The 23,434-nt window shown below is 45.5% G+C and overlaps 1 protein-coding gene across 1 annotated transcript in view; it reads left to right on the top strand.

Moving 5' to 3' along the window:
* sf3b3 (splicing factor 3b, subunit 3) overlaps positions 1-23,434 on the top strand; it is a 132,622-nt gene that overhangs the window by 5,615 nt on the left and 103,573 nt on the right. The window contains exons 7-12 of the mRNA XM_056281478.1: positions 2,933-3,045; positions 4,124-4,261; positions 10,104-10,207; positions 10,405-10,570; positions 15,794-15,889; positions 16,227-16,299. Coding sequence (XP_056137453.1) covers positions 2,933-3,045; positions 4,124-4,261; positions 10,104-10,207; positions 10,405-10,570; positions 15,794-15,889; positions 16,227-16,299 — 690 coding nt within the window. The remainder of the gene's footprint in view (positions 1-2,932; positions 3,046-4,123; positions 4,262-10,103; positions 10,208-10,404; positions 10,571-15,793; positions 15,890-16,226; positions 16,300-23,434) is intronic.

Here is a 23,434-nt window from a genome sequence, read left to right as displayed (position 1 = left end):
AGCAGCTGCATCACCACTATATGTCCCATTAACATTTGGAATGTTTTTTTTTATTATATAGTTTTGTTTTTAGAACTGAAAAAAATCATTCAGTCGCGTGTGTTTGTGTGTGAATGTGTTTACATGCACAGTTAAGTCGAGCTACGGTTATAGCTCGATAAGGCCATGTAATTGGACTACTGTCTATGTCCCTGTATACAAGAACCGGGGGAGAATTGATTTATTGATGCAAATATGTCTGACTCCAGTACGGTAGGTGGCGTTATGCCCTCTTTCTGCTGCTTGCTATTGGACCTTCTTCCAGTTGACCTATTGCGTCACATACCAAACAAGCGACAAAGAAGTTGGCAAGCGGGTTTCATGTCGAGCAGTGAAAACATGGACAACTTTACAGCATTGTACATTTCATACATACTCTACGCTTTACTTTTGGTACAAATTAGGTGCACGCTATCCCTGGTGCTTATGGTGATGTCTGAAGGCAGAAGACAATGCTGTATGCTCCTGGAGTGTTCCAACCACGTGACTTTTGCTATGCTCCACTTTGTGCCCTCTTTACTACCACAGGCTTCTCGTACATGTTGGATGCGGGTTAGGAACAAAGACTGGTGGGAGAGGGTAGTTTTGAAAGAATTTTACGATGGCGAGTTGAGGGAGACGTGACTGTGCGAGCACCAACACCATTGCAGATGAGGGGAGCTATTTTTTGTACAAACTTGCCAGTTGTGCAGAATACAGTTGTTGCCAATCAGTTTGTTGTTCACAAGTCCACTCTGAAGAAGTTTGCATACTCCTTCTGCAAGGGAATGGTGTCCTCTGTTATACACAACCTCATCAAGATGCCTACTGTGCCATTCCACGTTCTCCTTCCATCCATGTACTTAAGGCTATTCAACTCCTTTAGCTGACACAACATAAAGTTTGTCTCCTCGTCTGTCCGGAAATGCATGGTTCTCGCTCTAGCACTCGCCACATTGATACTGTTGATACTATGCTGTTCGACTTCTGGGTGAAAGACCGCCGCGGGAACTATGGATGATGCGCAGAATGCCTAGGCCAGTTCAGGGCCGATTGAAGCGTATACATGCCAGGGTAAATCGATCCCCAACTGCATTATCTAGGTTTGTTATTCTGACTTCGAGAAATTCGATTTAGTACAATTTCAGTTGGACTAACACGTTTACATGTATTTTAAAAGTCCAGTTTTAGTTGGACTAACACAATAAATCGACTTTTTCTGACATAATGTAAACGTACTGTGTGTATCTGTCTGGGGCTAATCTCGCAAACTACTGGACCTATCAGCCTAAAAATTTTTGTGCAGTTATAAACTGTATGATGAAAAACCTTGTGGTTGCAGTGATTCAAAACCTTGGAAAAACATTTGTTCTCGCTTTCACCTCTATCTGTCTTCATTCACTCTATAGCTTGCTCGCTTGAGCTTGCTTTCTGTCGCTATCCAATATGAATAATTGTAAGCATGCACGACTCACGTCTACAGTTGAGTCAGAGTGGGCAGTGACAGAGGCCAAAACTAAAACATTGTATTTGGGTATGAGTCTTGATAGTAATGAGGATTCAGTTGTATCTCACAGGCACAGCCAGCAAATCATTCACTGCTGATCTCAGCACAGGAGAACTGGATGAACCAAAAATAATTTGCCTTATTCACCTCGCCACCCATTTGGAAGTGCCATAGTCTCCAATGTTAAAACTCCGCTATAAAAATACAAATTCAAGAGTAGGATTAATTGCAGTCACAGCTGGAAATCATCTCAGTAGCTACAATAGAACATTTCCCCTGGCTGAGCCATGTTTTCTTATGAATGAAAGTCAATCAGCAGATCAGCCATTCGCTTTGATTCAGTTTATATCATGAAAACTGTGATGGTTAAACACATTTGTAGTCTTAAGGGCTTTGCAATTATTATGCCTGGTCTCTGTCATTTCATATAAGACTTGGTCGGTTTCGATCGAGGGTCTGCCTAAGAGGCTGCGCATCCACAGACTGACAGGCAAAGCGTTTTTATTAGGGAGATTTTTTTTTTTTAGCTTAAGCAGTGCATAGTAATAACTTTTTTTTTCCATATTTCCTGTTCAGTCAACTTGGGCACTTCGTAAAAGTGTTATAATGGTAGGAAAAAAACACTGTTTTTTTTGTTGTTTTTTTTAACCTTCTCCCGGTAGGCAAAAAAAAAAGGGTGGTTTGTCGCCAAGTTCGAACACCAGAGAATGGGAGATACTTAATGCCTGGCGGTGATCTGCACTCTACTGAGTGAACTCCTCTAGTTGCCATAAGGATTTCTTCAACTTTATTTTCCCAGATTCCAGGTTATATATTTCTTACTTTTTATACTAAAGGAATGATAGACAAATGAAAGTGTACAGAGAATGAGGTTTCATTGCAGAGGAACGTTGGAGTATCGATAATGAGGGACTACTTGAACGGCATGCGATTTACTGCTGGTTTCATCAGAACCTTAACCAAAAAAAATAGATATGTTGTTGTTTAGAAACACTAATACTCAAATCTTTTCAACGTGTGAATGAGTTTTGTCCCAGAATGTTAAGAGAAAATCAGTGCAGTAAATTATAGTGAATATGCACACATGAGTTGAAACTAGGAATTGGAAAAGACACACAGAACCAAACAATTGAACTGTATTATGTTACAGATTGTGATGAAATTCTGATCTGATCTTCTTCTGTCTTTAACCAGGTAATACCTGGCCAGAATCATCGATATTTACCTTATATGCATCAGATTAGTTCTTATTATGTTGATTTTGCACAGATGTTTTCCAAGGTTACATTATCACCATTATAGACGTGTCTTTGCCTGTCTATGAATGGTGACTGCTTCTGCTGCTCGCTGAATGGCAACTACCACCAACAGACACCCAAATACACAAATACATTTCTCCTTCTCTAGTTCCTGGTGGTTCTGATGGGCCCAGTGGCGTTCTGATCTGCTCTGAAAATTATATCACCTACAAGAACTTTGGAGACCAGCCTGATATTCGCTGTCCGATCCCACGACGAAGGGTAAGGCTTGGATGCTCATTTATGTCTTTACAAACGTGTGAACTGCCACATAATTGCCCTTATCCTTAATTTGACATGCATTTGTGGGGACACACCAGGGTTTCTGAAATAATGTTAGTATTGAGGTAGCTGTCTGTGAGTCATTTGTTTGATACGTACTTCAAATCTATGATTTACTATCAACTGCTAAAACTGATGAATCACTACAATGACCCTAAATCATTGTATCTCTAACCTACTGAAAGATGTTGGCCAAGAAGCTGCTACTTCTATTATTGTGAGTTGATCTGATGTCAGTGTAGATGCATATCACAAATGAAAATTTGGAAATTATAATCTCATGGAATAGAGCAGAAAGGTGTGAAGTATAGCTGTCAAGAAAGGAGAAATGTCCAATTTGAATGATAAATCTGGTGAAAGTATAACTTTCAGATAATGCTTCAATGGCAAATTTACTGATGCATGGAAGTGAGAAATTGCTGCCTTACTAAAGGCTAGTGCATGAGCAAAGATAAGATTCTGGGCTCTTTCAATTACATGCCAACAAAATTGGAGCGAAAACATGGATATATAAAAAGGAACAGTACCAGCTTTGTCACAAGTGTTCAAAAAGTATTGCTTGAAGTCTCATTTTATTTGAAGGAAAATTTATAATAGAAATTCATTTTTCACTTGTATCCATTGGTGGTGTAATGCTAAGTACAAAATGGTCACACTTATCATGCTGTGCATTGATATCTTTTGAGATAATCTTAGCTTTTCTTCAGGGCAAGGAAATTTTTTTATTCACTGCTCGTAATGGCTGGTGGATATAAAAGGTTACTTGTTTCTTTTGCTGTATCATCAGCCAAAAAGGTTTTCAGACCAGAATTCAGAATAGAATTGAACCTCAAGTGTGGGGTTGGTGCCATCCAAGAGGTTTGTGAACTTACATACCAGCCACAGGCACAATTTCTAAGTAGTTAACTGGTAGTACTTTCCCTCTGTGCTCCCAACTTTCCTCATGTAATTGCTTTTGCCCCCCTCCCCAGTTGATTTTCATACTTTTTATGTCTTCTTTCCTTGTGCCATCCTGCAGAATGACCTCGATGACCCAGAGCGTGGGATGATATTTGTCTGCTCAGCCACCCACAAGACCAAGTCCATGTTCTTCTTCTTGGCCCAGACTGAGCAGGGAGACATTTTTAAAGTTACACTGGAAACGGATGAAGAGATGGTAAATAAAATTGCGGGGGGGGGGGGGGGGTTCTTGCACACAAATCTCTAAATATCTGTATGCCCTGGTAATGGATAGAGAGATGGACAGTGTTATTGCTTGCAGTCAGGGAAAATCTGGCAATATTGTTTGAATTCAATTACTGTGTTTTTCCTCAAGGCTCAGAGGAAGATAGTTCTGGAAAATAGTCCACAATGTTTTGGGAGTGTGGTTAAAATGTTAGAATCACATAAAATCTGTAATTGACTTTTGACCTGGTGAACTGTTGGAGTGAGAAAACAAATAACAAATTTACTCCTGTGTAAATCTCAAGTGGTAGCTGTAGCTTGTTAAAACAAGAGCATTACCTCAAATGCTTAACCATACATAATCACAGCTCTTTGAATTCTTGATCCTAGTCCAAGATCTTGAGCCAATGCTAATTACACATCGACTTTGTGTGGTGCACAGATGCTATGTGGATTTCTGCTTATGCATAATTTTGGTCTGACAGAACTAGGGATGTCCCGATCAAGTTTTTTGGGCCCCGATCCGATACCGATCACTTACTATTGCTATCTGCTGATACCGATCCGATCCGATACATTTTCCTAGAATAACCAATCCAGTGGATATAGTTGACAACTGAATAGCTCTGCAATGCATTAAGAAAGAAAATGCCTGCATCCAAGCTGTTCCTTAATGGGTTTTTGTTTATTTTCAAAATAAACAGTATAAATATGCCTCTTATCACAAGCCCAAATGTCTGTAGTAAATGCAATAGCTTTCACACCTGATAAAAGACCTCGTAGGTGGTCACAAACCTTATTGTACAGATCCGGCAGGGCTGTGCATGACATGTAGTGTCGGGAGGGTAGGACATAATGTGGCTCCGACAGCTCCAAAAGACGGCGAAAACCAGTGTCCTCTACCACAGCGATGGGCTGGTGATCCAAAATGATGAATTCAGCTACTTTTTTAGCTATCTTTTTGGCCTTGTCGCTGCTGGGAGGAAATTTCCCTCTCTTTTTAAAAGTAGCCTCCAGTGTGAGTTGCTCGGTGCAGCCTTCGCCTTGGTTAGCTGAGTGAACTCGTTTAATTCCATTTCGTGTTTTTTTAGGTGCCTAATCAAGTTAGTGTTATTGTACGCAGCTCTACAAAAACTGCCTCGCGAAATGCTTGCATTGCAAGCATTGCAAGTGGCTGTTGGACTATTTTCAGTTTCTATTTTAAAATAGCGCCACACTTCAGACATTTTAGCTGCGTCCTGGTCATGCCTGATTCTGCCGCAAACTATGCTCCCCGTTTACGACAGCTGCGTGACAGCGGACTGAGCGGAGGTGTTGCAAAACAAAAAAAAGATCGGACTTATTTCCTGCGCAATCCAATCTGTTCTCTTAAAAAAATGCCTGGCCCGATCTTTGAGATCGGATCGGGAACCCCCTAGACAGAACCTTAGCAGATGTCAGTCTTTACATTATATCTTGACTGAAATGGCCCTTTACTTCGCCAGGGGGACGTAGCACGTGGGAGGATCACACTATTCCCCCCAGTTCAGCCCCCGCCCCGACCGACCATTAGAAGCACTAGTGCAGCGACCAGGACATATACCTACATCCGGCTTCCCACTCGCAGACATGGCCAATTGCGTCTGTAGGGATGCCCGTAGGGACGCCTGTATTGGTAGGCAACGGAATAGACCGCTACGCTACCCGGACGCCCTAATAATAGATATTTTAGTGGGTCCGCGGTGGCGTAGCGGTCTAAGCATCGGCTTGGTGTCGATGCAGTTGCCCACTGGGGACTGGGGTTCGCGCCCCGGTCTCGTCAGATCCGACTATGGCCGGACTCGACGAAGCAGCAATCATTGGCAACGCTGTCTTCGGGAGGGGGGCGGAGTCGGCTTGTGTTCGTCACGTGAATGCGTCTCTGTGTGCGTCGGAAAAACAGTGGTTCGGCTTGGATTCGCCTTGTCACGAAAGTGGGGAGGCGCTTTCCTTCGAGACTGCCGGCCGGAGAGATGCAGTTGGCGAACGCATGCAATACGAGGGTGGGTGTTTGAATTAAAATAGGGATCAATTGGCCACTAAATTGGGAGAAAAAAGGGAAAAATCAGAAATAAATTAAAAAAAATATATAGATATTTTACGATGCTGTGCCATTGGGGCTCATATGGGGTTCTGTGATGCACCATTCTGAACTCCAAATGAACCAGTAATAAGCGGTACGAATTAATGACACTTTAAATTCAACTGGCACTTGAACATGTAAAATATTTTTTGTTGTTAATTATGTTTATGTACTACTTTCAGGATCATTTTGTGTAAGAGCCCTCCACACTTCTCCCATGCTGGCGTCGTCTCTTTGGGCAGCCTGCAGTTCATGTGTAGTGAGGTTGGGCAGCTCATTGCTTCCCACAGCAGTGAGGTGACAGTAGACCTTAGGTATTGCTTCCAAGGGTGCTCCTAGCTGTTCAACAGCAGGAGCACCCCTGTAATTCTGCCGATGATGAATGTCAAGAGATTCTGGCCCCAGGTGTTGGAGCCCTCTGCCAAATGTTGTCCACTTGAGGAATCGAGATGCTGCCTGGTCCTGCTGTCGAACAGCTAGGAGTAGGGATGCACCGGTCGATCGGCTGCCAATTAAAATTGGCCGGTTTTCACGTGGAATGGCCCTAACTTGAGACTGGCCGGTCTATTTTATTAATGTGGTTATGTGCTGCCGGTCTCCCAATTTGATATGTATGTGCAGTGCGCAGCAGACAATGAATCAACATGGCGACAGTGTGGAACTTTTTCAGCGCGGGGGAACAGGATGAAAAGTTTGGTGTTTGCAATTTCTGCAGGGAGAACGTAAGCCATCGAGGAACAACCAAGAAAACGTTTGGAACCTCCAACTTAATCTGACATTTAAGACGCCACCCGGGTGAATATGACAAATTTCTAGAACTGGAAGCCTCCATAGCAAAGGCAAAAACAGCCAGTGCCCAACCACCGCCCGGGGCAGCACGTCAGCAGCTGACTCTAGACGCCTTCGTGGGCAATGAAAGGGACAAAATCCTTATGAGGAAAATAATGGAACTCATGGCACTGGAGGACGAGCCGTTTACAATGGTCGAGAGGGTGGGTTTCAGAAATCTTATGCAACACATGAGACCAAATTACAAATTTCTGATGTCGCGTTGCCTGAACTTTTTAATGTCGTGTCAAGCCACACACGCAGCCTGATAGCTGCCAGTAAATCAGCAATCAGTTTTACGACTGACATTTGGACATCTAACATAAGCTTGATGTCAGTGTTGAGCCTGACTGCTCAATGGGTGGACGAACAATTCCAGCTACACTGCATCCTTCTACACTGTGAAGAAGTGCCTGGATCCCACACTGCTGCCCGTCTAGCGGCCACATTTGACACAATGTTTCAACGGTGGGGCATAGACAAAAGCAGGGTTCATATGGTGTTGCGTGACAATGCTAAAAATATGGTCAAAGCACTGCAAGACAGCAACTTGGCAAGTTTACCCTGCATGGCACGCACGACAGTTAAAACTCAAAACCATGTCTTTTTTCACCATAAGATGGCTCAAACGCAAAACCATGTCTTTTTTCACCACAAGATGGCTCTATCCAGTAACCTGGGCCACTTTTTTTGCCTTGTTGGTGTATTTGCCAAGTACATTTTAGTCAATGTTTTATGAACGAATGACCATTGAATTTAAATTTTTCATTTAAGAAAAATTACAAAAAATGTTTTCTGTCAACTATAAATTTTAGAGGGAAAATCGGTATGGGCCAACTCAGACCCTTTGAATAACCAGAATCGGAACCGGCCAGGGATTTTGCAACCGGTGCATCCCTAGCTAGGAGCACCCCTGGAAGCAATACCTAAGGTCTACTGTCACCTCACTGCTGTGGGAAGCAATGAGCTGCCCAGCCTCACTACACACGAACTGCAGGCTGCCTAAAGAAGCGACGCCAGCATGGGTGAAGTGTGGAGGGCATTTACATAAAATGATCCTGCAAGTAGTACATTTATATTATTGCATACAAGGAATTAAGCCTTTTAAGCTGATGTCTTATCTTAGTGGTGTTGATGGTTTTGAAATTCAACTGGAACTTTAACATATAAGCCTAGCTTTTGTTATTATTTCTGTTAGTTCATATAAGAAATATGCCTTTCAAGCTGACAGTCAATTTTGATGGTCTTGATGGTTTTAGTGGAAATCTGTAGTTCACAGGAGAGAGTCCATATTCAAAGTTGAAAAGATACTCTAAACCAAACAGTGTGAACAATCCGTCCATCCATCCATTATCCAAACCTGCTCTCAGGGTCACGGGGATGCTGGAGCCAAACCCAGCAGTCATTGGGCGTCAGGCGAGGAGACACCCTGGACAGGCCGCCAGGCCATTACATGGCAATATTTGAATTTAAATATTATTCCTTGTTGTTGATTCTACATTAATTCCATGGTTTACCATTTAAATATCAATTTTTACAAAATTCAGTCTTAAAAAAGGTGATTAATTGCAAATTGTGTGATTAATTAGTTTTTTTTTTTTAAATCGATCAACAGCCCTGCTTTGATTGTCCTGTAGCCTTCTCACATTCAGTTTGGTCCACAGAAGCCCTAAAAATGTCAACAAAAAAGCTGCTTAGCCATCATAGCGTTTAGTCAAGCAAAATAATGCTTTCTAATTACATTTTTACAAGTAGGCTACCATATAACCAACCTACAACAACCTGTTTCACAGGCCTGAATATAACAACTCAATGGCTGTGTTGGGGAATTCAATAAAACAAACCTTCCCCTGCACATAGCAGATACATCATCAGTTGTCAGCCCCACAAGTTTGTCCCATGGTAGCCCCATTTCATTTATGCACCCCTCCACCTGCTTGAAAATTTCCTGGCCTGTGGTTGTTCCTTGTATCGGTTCAAAGTCAAAGAGGTCCTCAGTAACGGACAATTGGGTGTCCACTTCACAGATGAAAATCGCCGGCTGAGCTGTGTCTGTGTGCTATCCGTACTTTCATCCACAGCAATTGAGTTGATAACACATTCTTTTGATTTGTCTTTGAGCTGTGATGGCAAATTGGCAACTAACCCATCCACTCGACTGGCCGTGGTATTTCTAGTAAGACTGACATTTGCAAATGCTTGTTGTTTGTTGAGGCATATAATGTCGTAAACTGTTAGCATACAGTTTTTCAGAAAATCCCCCTCTGAATGGCCTCCCTGATTTTGCTATTTCCTCTGCTCTAATGAAACATGCCTTTACAGCTCCATCACTTTGCAGTTGGGCTCGAAGAAACATATTTTGCTGTATTTGCATGCCTCTTCAGTTTATGAAGCCTCTGTTCCCTGTCCATGGCTCCATTAGCTCTGCTGGTGTGTGGTTTTAAAATGATGACGCAAATTATATTCTTTGAAAACGGAGAGCATCTCATGGCAAATCACAGGCTTCTCTTTGCACTCTGTAAAAATAGTACCCAGTCTCCCACTTCTCTTGAAATTTTCTGCCCTCAGCATCAACTTTCCTTTTGTGCCATTCTGTGTTAGCTAGCTTGCAGGTACAGTGGAGGCATACCCGTCTGTTTGGTTTGGCATGCTCACGAGGCACATGTGACTGTGCAGATCATAGCTACAATTAAGCGGGCCAAAATCTATTGAGAACCTTAATTGATATGTGGGCTAGAGCAAACTTTACTGTATTCTCAGTAGCTGTCCATTCCACTGAGAAATGTTAACAAGTTCTTTACCATAGGTGAAGGAATAAAGGATTAACAGTCTGTTCATGTCATAAAATAGATGAGCAGACCGAAAGAATTGTCGAATATTGTTCTCAATTTGCCTGTTTCCGTAGGTAACAGAAATTAGGATGAAGTACTTCGACACTATCCCTGTGGCAACAGCCATGTGTGTTTTGAAGACTGGCTTTCTCTTTGTGGCTTCTGAGTTTGGAAACCAGTAAGTCTGTCTTAATCTACAGTATTAGTCTATCTATTTCACTTGTATCCTAGAGCTTTCTTTTTTAATGCTATTCAATGGAGAAAATTCTTACTTTTCTGCCTTTTTTTTTCCTTTGTTATTGCCAAAGTTATTCATTAGTTTATCCCTCTTCCCTGCTCAATACCTCTCTAACTTCCTTTTGTTGCATTCCTTAGCTACCTTTATCAGATAGCCCATTTGGGTGATGATGATGACGAGCCAGAGTTTTCATCTGCAATGCCACTGGAGGAGGGCGATACATTCTTCTTCCAACCCCGCCCCCTCAAGAACCTGGTGCTGGTGGATGAACAAGAGAACCTGTCACCTATTATGTCCTGTCAGGTATGTGGAGATGTGAGAGAGAGAAAGAAAGGGAACGAGTGTATCACCCATATTTTGGCTTTGTTATGTGTAGGGCTCTAGACTGGGCTTTCGTCCACGAGGAACAAGTTTCAGTGGTGCACCTAGTTATAAATTGTAGTTGCACCATTTAAAAAAAAAAGTCACAAAATGCAACTCAATGGTCACACTTTGGAGCCCTGATGTACACTTAGCTATTGTTTGTTGCTTTGTTTTGGCAAGGGAAGCCATGGTAGTGAGTTTGTTCATTTCACACAGTTTACTGCAGCAGATGTGATGAGGGAGAGGGTTTGTTAAGTGTGGGGGGGGGGGGTAAACAGGGAACTGAGATGGCAGCAGGGTCTTCAACACACAGACAGTTTTGCAGGGGACCAAATGAAGAGCCAGGTTTGGTACGGTGCTAGGGCCATGCGTAAAAGTGAACAGTGGGAAAGGCCTCCACCAGTACAGGAGCCTCACAAAAAAAGTGCAGGGATGGGAAAGGGTCATGTGGGAAAGCTCAGAAGAGATGGAAAGTCCTGCCAGCTGTGGAGGTAGGGGTTGGTCTGTTAGAGGAACTTGCAAGGTAGCCCAAGACCAAAGAGAAAAAGGACATTTGAATGGCAGATTTTGTTTATCATTTACAAAAATGTTTGATCTTAAAAATGCTTTTGGGGGTACTAATATCTAATTGTTGGTGTGAAATCAGATGAAATGCAGATTTATTAGATGAGCCCAAGCTTTGAGAAATAACCTGGTTCCCCCTGGTCATGTATTGGAAAGGATTTGAATGCCTGATGGGCTCATTGAGGTCTAGTCTCGTGTTTTTCTCTCCTTAGCAGGATGAGGGGAGTTATTACTTTTTGGCTGTATTAGCCTGGAGAGTTTTGGGGAGGTGAAGGAGAAGGCTGCCTATGCTGCTGTAGTAAATCCTCAAAACTCTAAAAGATGTCAGGGAACACAGGAGAAGGGAAATGTGGAGAACAAGCTGTAGAAGGCTTTATGCCTCTCAGTGTTTCCCCTAGGATTTTTTTCAGGCGGGGCGGTAGGTCCCCCCAAACTACTGTTGTCGTGGAGCGCGCGCGTCACGGATACGCGGTGTCGACACCATCATCGTAGACGGACGCAGCGGTTGCTTGCTGACAGCTCTCCCTCTGTCCTCTGATTGCACTTTCCCTCCCTCCTCCGGTTGAATTGTCACTGACAGGTTGCTATCTGTTGATGACGATGACTGTTCTTCTAAACGTTCAGAGGTGCTGACAGTCTCCACTGTTTCTCCCCCAGTTCTTGTTGCTTTTGGGAGAAATGAAAAATGTTTTGCCTGTTTAGGCTCGTCGCCGGCTCCCTTCCTCTTAGACATTCTATTAGCTTGCTACCATTTCGCGCGTCAGGTTTCATTGTGAGTTTTTTTTTTGTCACGTGCGATTTTCGGGGGCTCTTTCAGGAGGGGTGGGGCGTCTTGTTGGCGCGGGGCGGGCCACCCCTCCAAGGCAATGGTAGGGGAAATTCTGCCTCTTCTTCCCAATGGATTAGGAGGTCTTCAGTGGTGGATGTAACATGGTCCCAGCCACCAATAGGTTTTTGTGAAAGGTGGACTAAACTGGCAGAGAAACTGAACGTGAGTTTGGGGATATGTCCTCTTTGGGACTGTACACGATAAAACCACCTTCTTGAAGACATGACTAGTAAATTTCAGTAAGGTTTGCCAAGTGGTGGTGATTGAAATTTAAGTAGTTTGGCAGTGATCTGCTCTAAACTTTGAAGGAAATAGTTTCTGTGTGCCTTAGAACAGAATCTGCTCATTTTATTCTGGTCATTGTTTTCAAAATGAACAGGTACGTGAAAAAGTGTGAGCAATTGTGTATGCTTTGGCAGGGTGACTTTGTGTGGAGGACCCAATGTGACAGAATTTAAAGAGACAATGAAAAAAATTAATAGTCAAGGAAATCAGTAAACATCCAATTAAATAAGTATTCAATGACATAATGACATTTTAAAAATCTAAATCAATATTTGATTATTACATTGTTATCATTATTGCATGTGTACCTTTTTATTAATTCACTGGCCTTTTATATTCTGTATGTTCTTAGTTATTTCTGAGTAGCGGTGTTCCAAATGGCTTTTATTTATTTCACTGTGTTTTTATTTTAAAATGATCAGCCTTGGTGGGCAGGGTCATCTGGGGTCATTGGTTACTTAGTCACTCAGATGTGTAGGCCAAAGCAATCCAGCTAGTCACCAATTTACCAACTGCCTAATCACAACAAGAAGTCATTATCAGTGTGGTGGGAGAACAGAAGATCAAATGCTGATTTTGAATTTAAATAATTCCCAAGATTTCTGCTGGGGGACTTCAATGCTCACGTGGGCAACGATGGAGAAACCTGGAGGGACATGATTGCGAGGAACAGCTTTCCCGATCTGAACCCAAGCGGTTCCTTGTTATTGGACTTCTGTGTGATTCATGGATTGGCCATAACGAACACCATGTTCGAACATTAGGTAGTTCATGAGTGTATTTGGTACCAGAACACCTTAGGCGGAAGATTGATGATAGACTTTGTAGTGTATCATCAGATCTGCAGCTGTATGTTTTGGACACTCGGGTGAAGAGAGGAGCAGAGCTGTCAACTGATCATGACCTGGTGGTGAGTTGGATCAGATGGCGGGGAAGGCTGCTGGACAGACCTGGCAAACCCAAACGTGTAGTGAGGGTGAACTGGGAACGTCTGGCAGAGGCTCCTGTCTGTGAGGTCTTCAACTTCCACCTCCGGAAGTAGGTCTCGTGTATACTGAGGGAGGCTGGGGACATGGAATCTGGGTGGGCCATGTTCAAAGCCTCTATTGCAGATGTGGCAGGCAGGAGCTGTGGTCATAAGGGGCAACCTAAGAACCTGCTGGTGGACACCGGTCGTGAGGGAAGCCGTCAGGCTGAAGAAGGAGGCCTTTCGGGCTTGGTTGGCCCAGGGGTCTCCTGAAGCAGCAGACAGGTACCGGGAGACCAAAAGGGCTGCGGCTCTGGCAGTTGCGGAAGTGAAAACTCAGGTGTGGGAGGAGTTTCCGCGAGGCTATGGAGGAGGGCTTTCGGTTGACTGCAAGGAAGTTCTGGCAAACCATCCGGTGACTCAGGGAAGGGAAGCAGGGCTTGACTATTGACCCGGACTGGGGATGTTGTTGAGCGGTGGAAAGAACACTTTGAGGAGCTTCTGAACCCGGCTAACATGTCCTCAGTGGAGGAGTAGAGTCTGAAGACTCAGGGGAAGCCCCACTCATATCCCTGGCAGAGGTCTCTGAGATAGTTAAGAAGCTCCTCGGTGGCAAGGTGCCAGATGTGGATGAGATTCGCCCTGAGATGCTGAAGGCTCTGGACGTTGTTGGGCTGTCTTGGCTGACACGCCTCTTCATTGTCGCATGGAGGTCGGGGACAGTACCTGTGGAGTGGCAGACTGGGGTGGTGGTTCCCATATTTAAAAAGGGGGACCGGGGGGTGTGCTCCAATTATCGAGGCATCACATTGCTCAGCCTCCCTGGGAAAGTCTATTCTAGGGTGCTGGAACAATGCGGATTCCGTTCTGGTCGTGGAACAACAGACCAACTCTTTACCCTTGCAGAACTACTGTGGGGGGCATGGGAGTTTGACCAGCCAGTCTACATGTGTTTTGTTTACTTGGAGAAGGCTTTTGACCGTGTACCCTGGGGCACTCTGTGGGGGTTACTGCAGGAGTATGTGGTACCAGGGCAGTTGCTAAAAGTCATCCGGTCCTTGTATAACCAAAGTGAGAGCTGTGTCCACATTCTCGGCACAAAGTCAAACACATTTTCGGTTGGTGTTGGACTCTGCCAAGGTTGTCCCTTGTCGCCGATTCTGTTTGTGATATTCATGGACAGGATCTCAAGGCGCATCCCAAGGTGAGGAATGTGTCCGTTTTGGGAACCCCAGAATTGCATCTCTGCTCTTCGTAGATGATGTGGTTTTGTTGGCTTCATCAGAACGCGACCTCCAGCGTGCACCAACGCAACCTCCAGGTTTGCAGCTGAATGTGAAATGTCCGGCATGAGAGTCAGCACCTCCAAGTCTGAGGCCATGGTTCTGTACCGGAAAATAGTGGATTGCTCCCTCCGGGTTGGGGATGAGTTGTTGCCTCAAGTGAAGGAGTTCAAGTATCTCGGGGTCTTGTTCACGAGTGAAGGTAAGATGGAGCCCGAGATTGAAAGGCAGATTGGTGCAGCTTCAGCAGTAATGCAGACGTTGTGGTGAAGAGGGAGCTGAGCCAGAACGCAAAGCTCTCAATTTACCAGTCAGTCTTCGTTCCAACCCTCACCTGTGGTCATGAGCTTTGGGTAGTAACCGAAAGGGTGAGATTGTGGATACAAGCAGCTGAAATGAGTTTCCTCCGTAGGGTGTCTGGACTCAGCCTTAGAGATAAGGTGAGGAGCTTGGACGTCCGGAGGGAGCTTGGAGTAGAGCCGCTGCTCCTTCACGTCGAAAGGAGCCAGTTGAGGTGGTTCTGGCATCTGATTAGGATGCCTCCTGGGCGCCTTCCTTTGGAGTTTTACCGGGCACGGCCAACTGGGTTAGACCCAGAACTCACTGGAGGGACTACATGTCCAATCTGGCCTGGAAATGCGTAACTGTATTGCTCACAAAAAGCTTAAAGGTTCGATTATTTCAAAGCTCCATCGGATGCTGAGCCACACTCAATTATTCAAAATCTTAAATCCAAGTTAAATTTTTCTTCATGACTAAACACGGGGTACAACAATTAAAGGTATTAATTGTTAAGGATTATTTTATTCTACAGTATTGTTATTTGTAAATAAAAAAACATTTTCCTAAAGGTTTGTTGTGTTTTATGCATGTTTGTAATCGCGAGGGATTTGTTTGAACGAGGTCCTATCTATGCACCTTTTGTGACATAACAGCTTATGACAATTTTTTCTTATCATGAATAAATTAAAGACCTACATAAATGCTCATTATAATAGGCTCCGAATCCGAGACAACAACAGAGAAAGCGCTGTGAAACAGATGCGCAGAAACAGCATACTAGCACCAACAAATTCAAGATTTGAGATTTATATTTATAAGCCTTACATTTATTTATAAATTCCTTATTGTTGATGTGAGGTTTGTTAGACGTTTGAGCTGTCTTGTTCCCGCCACACCCCGGCCCTAATTTATTTTATTAAGGAATGCATAAAAATCAATGTTGTGTTTAACAGATAGCTGATCTGGCCAATGAGGACACTCCTCAACTCTATGTGTCCTGTGGAAGAGGACCCAAGGCCACACTAAGGGTCCTAAGGCATGGACTGGAGGTACAACCACATGCACACAATTATCCAATCATACTTGTTCTTTCTTGGATCTACAAGCATATGCACAAATACACAGAATATCTTATGCATATATTCTCTCTCACACACAACTAAAAAGTGAAGAATTTTATGTTGCTCTGATCTCAGCAGCACACTTTTCAAACAAGTATCATATGTGACAAAGTATTTGATTTAGCTGTTAGAGCTTGATTCACATTTGTCTACGAAATACTTTGTCTTATATGCCTTTCCTTTTACTGGTCTCATTGACCCTTTCTTTGTACTTCCCTTTTTACTTCTTTTACTCCAATCCTGTCTCCATTCCACCCTTTATCAGGTGTCAGAGATGGCTGTGTCAGAGTTGCCTGGTAATCCCAATGCTGTATGGACAGTGCGCAGACATGTGGAAGGTAACAAGCAACCCCTTCATCTAAATTATTTTAATACGACTTCTGTTTGTTCAAAGCCAAATGCCAACACCTTCCTTTGGTCAAAGAGTTAAATAAGCACTTGTTTTTAGCCTCACTCTGCCTAATCGCATTTTGAAAAAGTAGAAAAAAGAGGTTTAGATGAAGAGGACCGTGGTGGTGTGTGTGTGTGTGTGTGTGTGTGTGTGTGACAGGAGCTGAAGATGAGTACTGTAATAAAACCCCACATCCCAGGGTATTAGACCACAGGGTCAACTGTGAATTATTGGTATTGTAGGTAGAGTTGGGACTGATCCGATCCAATATCCGTATCGGATGTCGATACTGATGTAATTCACTCATCGGATATCAGACTGACATTACTGATTCAGATTCCATAGTCTGTTGTTTTTATGAATTATAAATATGTAATAATTCAATTTTGAGCCTATAGCCAAAATGGTATATGTAAGTTCAGGTAGTATGAAGTGTTTTGAGTGTGGGGACGTTGAACACAAGCGCTTTGCTTGCCTGCATAGACAGTGGGAAGTAAAGGATGCGAAAGCCGCCACCTAGGCGGCTGAAGTCAGGGGAAGTAGCGGGGGGTGGGGCTGGGGTTTACCAAGACCAGTGGCCGCAAGGAACCAAGTGAAACCCCACAAAATGTAAACCTGGAGTCTCCTAAAATCCATAGTTATTTGGAGAAAGATAAAGTGGCTGTAGATGACTTTGTAACTGTAGAAGAGGGATCCAATGTGCGTGTAGTTAGTGGTGCTGCTGCTGTGGTAGGAATGAGGAAAAACGCAGGAGACCAAGGCGAGTTTGATGTTTATTCCTCAACTCCAAAAACCAACTGCAGCAGGAACAACCCTGCACAGGCGAGCCCGGGAACGTAAACCACGCCCCCAGTTCACAGTCCTGCTGGGTGAGAGGCATAGCCCCTAGTGTCCGCCACGCAGCCCCCCTCCCGAACACCCAGAAGGGACTCCTGGAAAGAAAATTATTGTCTCACTGGAGGCTTAAGCAGCCTGCCATAACGGCTGCGCCGTCCCTCAGCGGAAACAGTAGGTGAAACACAGTCCAAAGCCGGCTGAGAAGCAGAACGCTGAACCCGTGAAGACACTGCCGGGGTCCTGGAAGGAGGACGACTCCGACGGGGAACCTGGGCCGGAAACACAACTTCGCCTGCCACCCTGTGCGCCGGTTTAAGCCTATCAAGCGTGACACGCTCCCTACGCCCACCCATATCTATCACAAAACCCTTAGGACCCGTCTCAAGAACCCGAAATGGGTCATCGTATGGGGGTTGGAGGGGCGAGCGGTGAGCATCATGCCGTACAAAACGAGCCGACATGAGCTCCGCAGGCACGAACGACCGCGGAAAACAGTGATGAAAGGGGCCTGGAACCCGAGTGCTGTCGGACAAAAAAGGATAAACGGCCGGACGGGGTCGAGGAGCGGAACTCCCAGGCAAAAATTCCCCAGGGACGCGGAGCGGCTGACCGAGCACCAGCTCAGCGGGTGACGTGTTGAGGTCCTCCTTAGGAGCCGAATGCAACCCGAGCATAACCCAAGGTAAACGATCCACCCAGTTACCATCTGAGAGCGCAGTGCTGCCTTGAGCAACCGGTGAAAACGTTCACACAACCCGTTAGCCTGAGGGTGATACGCGGTAGTGCGGTGTACCTGCACACGCAAGGATCGCGCAAGTGCCGACCAGAGCTCTGACACGAACTGGGGGCCCCTGTCTGAGGTGATATCTGACGGAGTGCCGAAACGGGCGACCCAGGAGGAAAGAAAAGCGCGTGCAACATCCGAGGATGTTGTGGAGGATAGAGGGACAGCCTCTGGCCACCTGGTGGTCCGATCTACCATTGTGAGCAGGTGCGTAAAACCCTGTGAAGAAGGTAGAGGGCCCACCAGGTCCACATGCACGTGGTCGAAACGTCTGGCCGGGATCGGAAACGGTTCGAGGGGCGATTTAGTGTGCTGGTGGACCTTAGCGCGCTGGCACGCTACACATGCAGCTGCCCACCCCTTGACGTCCTTGCGGAGGCCAGGCCAGACGAACTTGGAATCGACCAACTTCATCGATGCCCGAACTCCAGGGTGCGAGAGGGAGTGAATCGAATCGAAAACTCGACGGCGCCAGGCCACTGGAACAACGGGGCGGGGACGGCCGGTGGAGACATCGCAGAGGAGGGCAGGACTGCCTTCCTGCATCACAGCGTCCTCTAGCTTGAGACCGGTACGTGTTGACCTAAGGGCAAGGACGTCCGGGTCGCTGGGCTGGTCGGCAGCCATAGCAGAGAAATCCACACCGAGGTGCACAGGACACACAAGCACACGTGACAGACAATCAGCAACAGGGTTGGACTTCCTGGCCACATGCTGAATGTCCGTTGTGAACTCGGAGATGGCCGCTAGGTGGCGCTGTTGATGAGCAGACCACGGCTCAGTCACCTTGGACATGGCAAAAGTCAGCGGCTTATGATCCACATAAGCCGTGAATGGGCAACCCTCCAGCAGGAAGCGGAAATGCCGGGTTGCAAGGTGCAGTGCCAGCAACTCCCGGTCAAAAACGCTGCGCTCGCTATCCCGCAGTTTGCGGCTAAAAAATGCGAGTGGCTGCCACGCATTCGCCACACGCTGTTCAACCACAGCCCCCACGGCTATGTCAGACGCATTGGTTGTTAAAGCTATGGACGCCGTGGGTGTGGGATGGGCGAGGAGGGCAGCGTTAGCCAGGGCGCACTTAGCTCCGTCAAAGGCCTGGACCTGTTCGGGAGTCCAGTCGACAGGGTCGTTAGCCTTTTTAAGCCGCAGGGCTTTGTAAAGTGGCTGAAGGAGGTGGGTAGCGCAAGGGAGGAAACGGTTATAGAAATTCACCATGCCCAAGAATTCCTGCAATGCCTTAACAGAGACTGGGCGGGGAAATTCTGCCACCGCTTGCACCTTAGAAGGCAACAGGACCGCGCCTTGCGGCGAAATGCGGTGACCCAAGAAGTCAATCACCGGCAGTCCAAACTGACACTTGGCCGGGTTGACTATCAGGCCGTGTTCGTCCAGACGACGGAAAACCTGTTTCAGGTGCGCCAGGTGCTCTTCAGCTGACGGACTGGCCACTAATATGTCGTCGAGATAAACGAATACGAAATCAAGGTCACGCAGTCCATCAGCCTCTGAAAGGTTTGCGCTGCCCCCTTCAAGCCAAAAGGCATGCGCATGAACTCAAAAAGCCCAAACGGGGTGATCACTGCGGTCTTGGGCACGTCCTCTGCGCGCACGGGAACCTGATGATAGCCGCGCACCAGGTCCACCTTAGAGAAAATAGTGGTACCTGCCAGGCGTATGGAAAAGTACTGTATGTGTGGGATGGGATAGCGGTCATTGGCGGTGACGTTGTTCAGGCGGCGAAAATCGCCGCAAGGCCGCCACGACCCATCCGCCTTGGGCACCATGTGAAGCGGCGAGGCCCACGGGCTGTTGGAACGCCTCACTATACTCAGACGCTCCATGATGGCGAACTCCTCCTTAGCAATAGCCAATTTTACCGCGTTGAGGCGCCGCGCGCGCGCAAAAACTGACGGTCCCAGAGTGGGAATGAAATGTTGTACCCCGTGTTTAGTAACCGCGGTGGAAAAGGCAGGCGTAGTCACCGATGGAAAATCCGCCAGCAAACGCTGAAAAACATCCCCTAATGCTAAAAAGTTAGCGTGTGTTAACGGCCTGGCTCCCCCTGTCTCGCACGGAACAGTGGCGAAAGACACAGCATCAATTAAACGGCGGTTTGCAACATCAACCAGCAGACCATTAGCACACAGAAAATCTGCGCCGATAATAGGAACAGTAATGGCGGCCACTACAAAGTCCCACTCAAAATGGCGCCCGTGGAAGCAAACAGTCACCAACCTTGTGCCAAACGTCGCAATGGACGAACCGTTAGCTGCACTTAACTTTGGGCCGCCGCCTTCGGCCGACCTGTCTGTCTTAGCAGGAGGGAGTAGGCTCTTTTGCGAGCCTGAGTCCACCAGAAACCGTCTTCCTGACATCGTGTCATTAATGAAGAGCAGCTCACTACGTCCGCCAGCGCCCACAGCTGCTACTGAGCGCTGGCCCTGGAGTTTCCCGTCGCCTCAAACGTGCACGGAGGGACGCAGCGCCTCGCCTTGCCACCGAACCGCTGGTGGAAGAAACAGAGGCCACTCCCGCGCCGTCTCCGGGCAGTCACTTCAGCCACCACTGCCGGGTCCGCGTCCTCTGACGTCGGCTGCAGAGGCTCCGATGCCACACTCTGCACAGAGAACAATTTGGTAGCCAGCAGGACCCGATCGGCCTCCTCAGCCAAACCTCGGTAGTCACCAGCGGCCAGACACGGGGAGTTAGCCAAAGCCGCGCGCACAGGAGACGGGAGCTGGCGCAGGAAAACGTGCGGGAAAAGGAACCCACCTTCGTTTGAGCCTAGCAGCGACAGCATATTGTCCATGAGATCCACAGCCGTCCCATCGCCAAAACCGGATAGGGAAAGGATTCTATCTGCCCTCTCTGTGGTAGATAGGCTGTACCTCTGGAGCAGAAGATGTTTGAGGGCGACTCATTTATCGTGTTGCGGAGGGGCGCGCAACAGCTGCATGGCCCGGCGTGTGGACTGCTGGTCCAGCGCAGCGACGACCAAATAGTATCTGGAGTCGTCCGCGGAGATTCCACGCAGGTGGAACAGCGCCTCGACATGCTGGAACCATGAGGCCGGGTCGCTCTGCCAGAACTCTGGGAGTTTCACAGCCGCGGCGAGAACGGCTGGCTGTGAGAGTTGGGGCGGCGTGGCCGAAGTGGATTCGCACTCCTCTTCTGCTCCAAACATGCTCAATTCGGGGTCACCAATGTGGCAGGAATGAGGAAAAACACAGGAGACCAAGGCGAGTTTGATGTTTATTCCTCAACTCCAAAAACCAACTGCAGCAGGAACAACCCTGCACCGGCGAGCCCGGGAATGTAAACCACGCCCCCAGCTCACAGTCCTGCTGGGTGAGAGGCATAGCCCCTAGTGTCCGCCACACTGCGTACATAACCTCCACGGCAGCTGCTGCAGCCGAGCCTGGTCAGGAGGTGCAGAGTGATGGGGAGGAGGTGGCAGCAGACCCCGCATGTCACTGAGCACCAGGAGAAGAAGGAGGATGATGATGAAATGGAGTACGATTCTGACTCAGGCAGCGCTGTAACAGATTCCCAGCGACCAACCAGTGAAATGTACACTTTGAAGGAAATCAATTTTTTCCTTGGGTGAACCTTTAGCAAGTCCATCAAAGTAATTGATTATTTTCTGGACAAAACTAAATTTATTGAAACTGTCAATGCCCTGCTAAAGCTAGTAGGGTTTGATTTATTTGATGAAAAAAAGCATCACCATTTAAGAAAGTCTCAAGACAAAAAAACACCTGTTCACAAGAAAGGAAAGGACACGAAACAACGAAAAACTAACAAATAATTATAATGACAGGTTATTTATTATTCTCCAAGCAATTGATGCTTGGAGAATAAAAAAATACAAACACCAGGCTGTACATGTTTCAGGGAACAGGGTCAGTGCATCCAGGCTAGACAGGGTGTATATCAGCAGACACCTTATCACCAGGTTAGTCAGGCGCAACATATTTTCCGTTGGTTTTACAGATCACCACTTGGTCAATGTTGTTTTATGTCTTTCACCATCAAGAAAGAAGAAAGCCACTTTATTTTTGTCATTTTACAGGTGACAACGAATTTGTCCTCAGCATTTAACCCATCTTATCGTATAGGAGCAGTGGGCAGCGCAGTGCAAGAGTATTAACCCTAACATGCATGTCTTTCTGATGATGGAAGGAAACCAGAGCACCCGCAGGAAACCCTCGCAGACACGGGGAGAACATGCAAACGCTTTCTTCTTCTTCTTTGAAACTTCTTTCTTTTTTCTTTCTTTCATTTTCTTCTTTCACAACAAAATTATTATATTTCTGGCATTTAACGTGACATGATTACAGGATAGGTCTTTTTATAAAAAAAAAAAATTATGTTAGGAAAGTTGGAGAGAAAAAAAAGCACAGGTTGAGTCTTTGTCAGTTGACACATTAAAAGCGTTGCCATAGCAGTTTGCACGCCTATATCTGTTTGTATATGAAGCCTACTTAAACTACAGTTAAAATAAATTGCTTTGGAATAAATTTAATGCATTTTTGTATATTTTTTGGTTTTTAAATAAGTGCTGTGTGGTTTACTACAGCCTCATGTAACCTTACACATAATACCAACAACGAAAGTGACGACAATAAACAACAGCAATAACAATGACAATAACATCAATGACTGTAACAATAATGACAACAACAATAACACCAACAGTAACGTTAATGTTAATAATGATGATGGTGACAGTAACCGGTAATAACAATAACAAACAACAACAGGGTGATTCTTCAATTAAGGGAGTTTTTCTGTCCCTAGGGTGGATTTTCAAGAAAGAAAAAAATTTTTTTTTGAAAAAACAATTATTGTATTTGTTAGAGTAAAGTTTTGTTAACTATGAAAAAAAAAGATTTGTGTCTCGACATTTTAATACTTTTACAGCATGTTGAAAATTCAAATGTGCCAGAATTTCACTGTTTTGGGTTTGTCCCCAACCCAGACTTTTTAACTTCCCCTCTGTAATACAGTAATCAAAATGGTTAAATTCATTAAAGCTTTACTTTGCATTCTCTCATAATAATTTAAAAAGACATATTTCAAATGCATAGGGTTTATATATGTGCAATTTGCACATTTTTATAGTTAAATATCGCTGTCCCTCATACATCTGTCATTACCATCACACCGAACATTTTAGAGAGCAATAAAAAAAATTTCACACAACAATAATGTGGTTGCCGTGGAAATGAGAAGTGACAGGCGCATGACCAATCATGGAAGAAGCATGACTTTTTCCATGTTCACAAATGTAAGTAATTTGAAGATTTATATGTTCTGATCTGAGGGTATGTTTATTATGCGTCATTGCCAAACAAGTTACTAATTGAGTATTTTAGTTCAGAAATAAGACATTTCACCAACTTTTTCTCCAAAACATGAAAATTGTCATTACCATCACGTGTCAATACCATCACATTTT

This window comes from Lampris incognitus, chromosome 6 (genome assembly GCF_029633865.1).
Source record: "Lampris incognitus isolate fLamInc1 chromosome 6, fLamInc1.hap2, whole genome shotgun sequence".
Taxonomy (NCBI): domain Eukaryota; kingdom Metazoa; phylum Chordata; class Actinopteri; order Lampriformes; family Lampridae; genus Lampris; species Lampris incognitus.
Note: the sequence above shows the minus strand (reverse complement) of the source record. Positions and strands in the feature narration are given on the sequence as shown.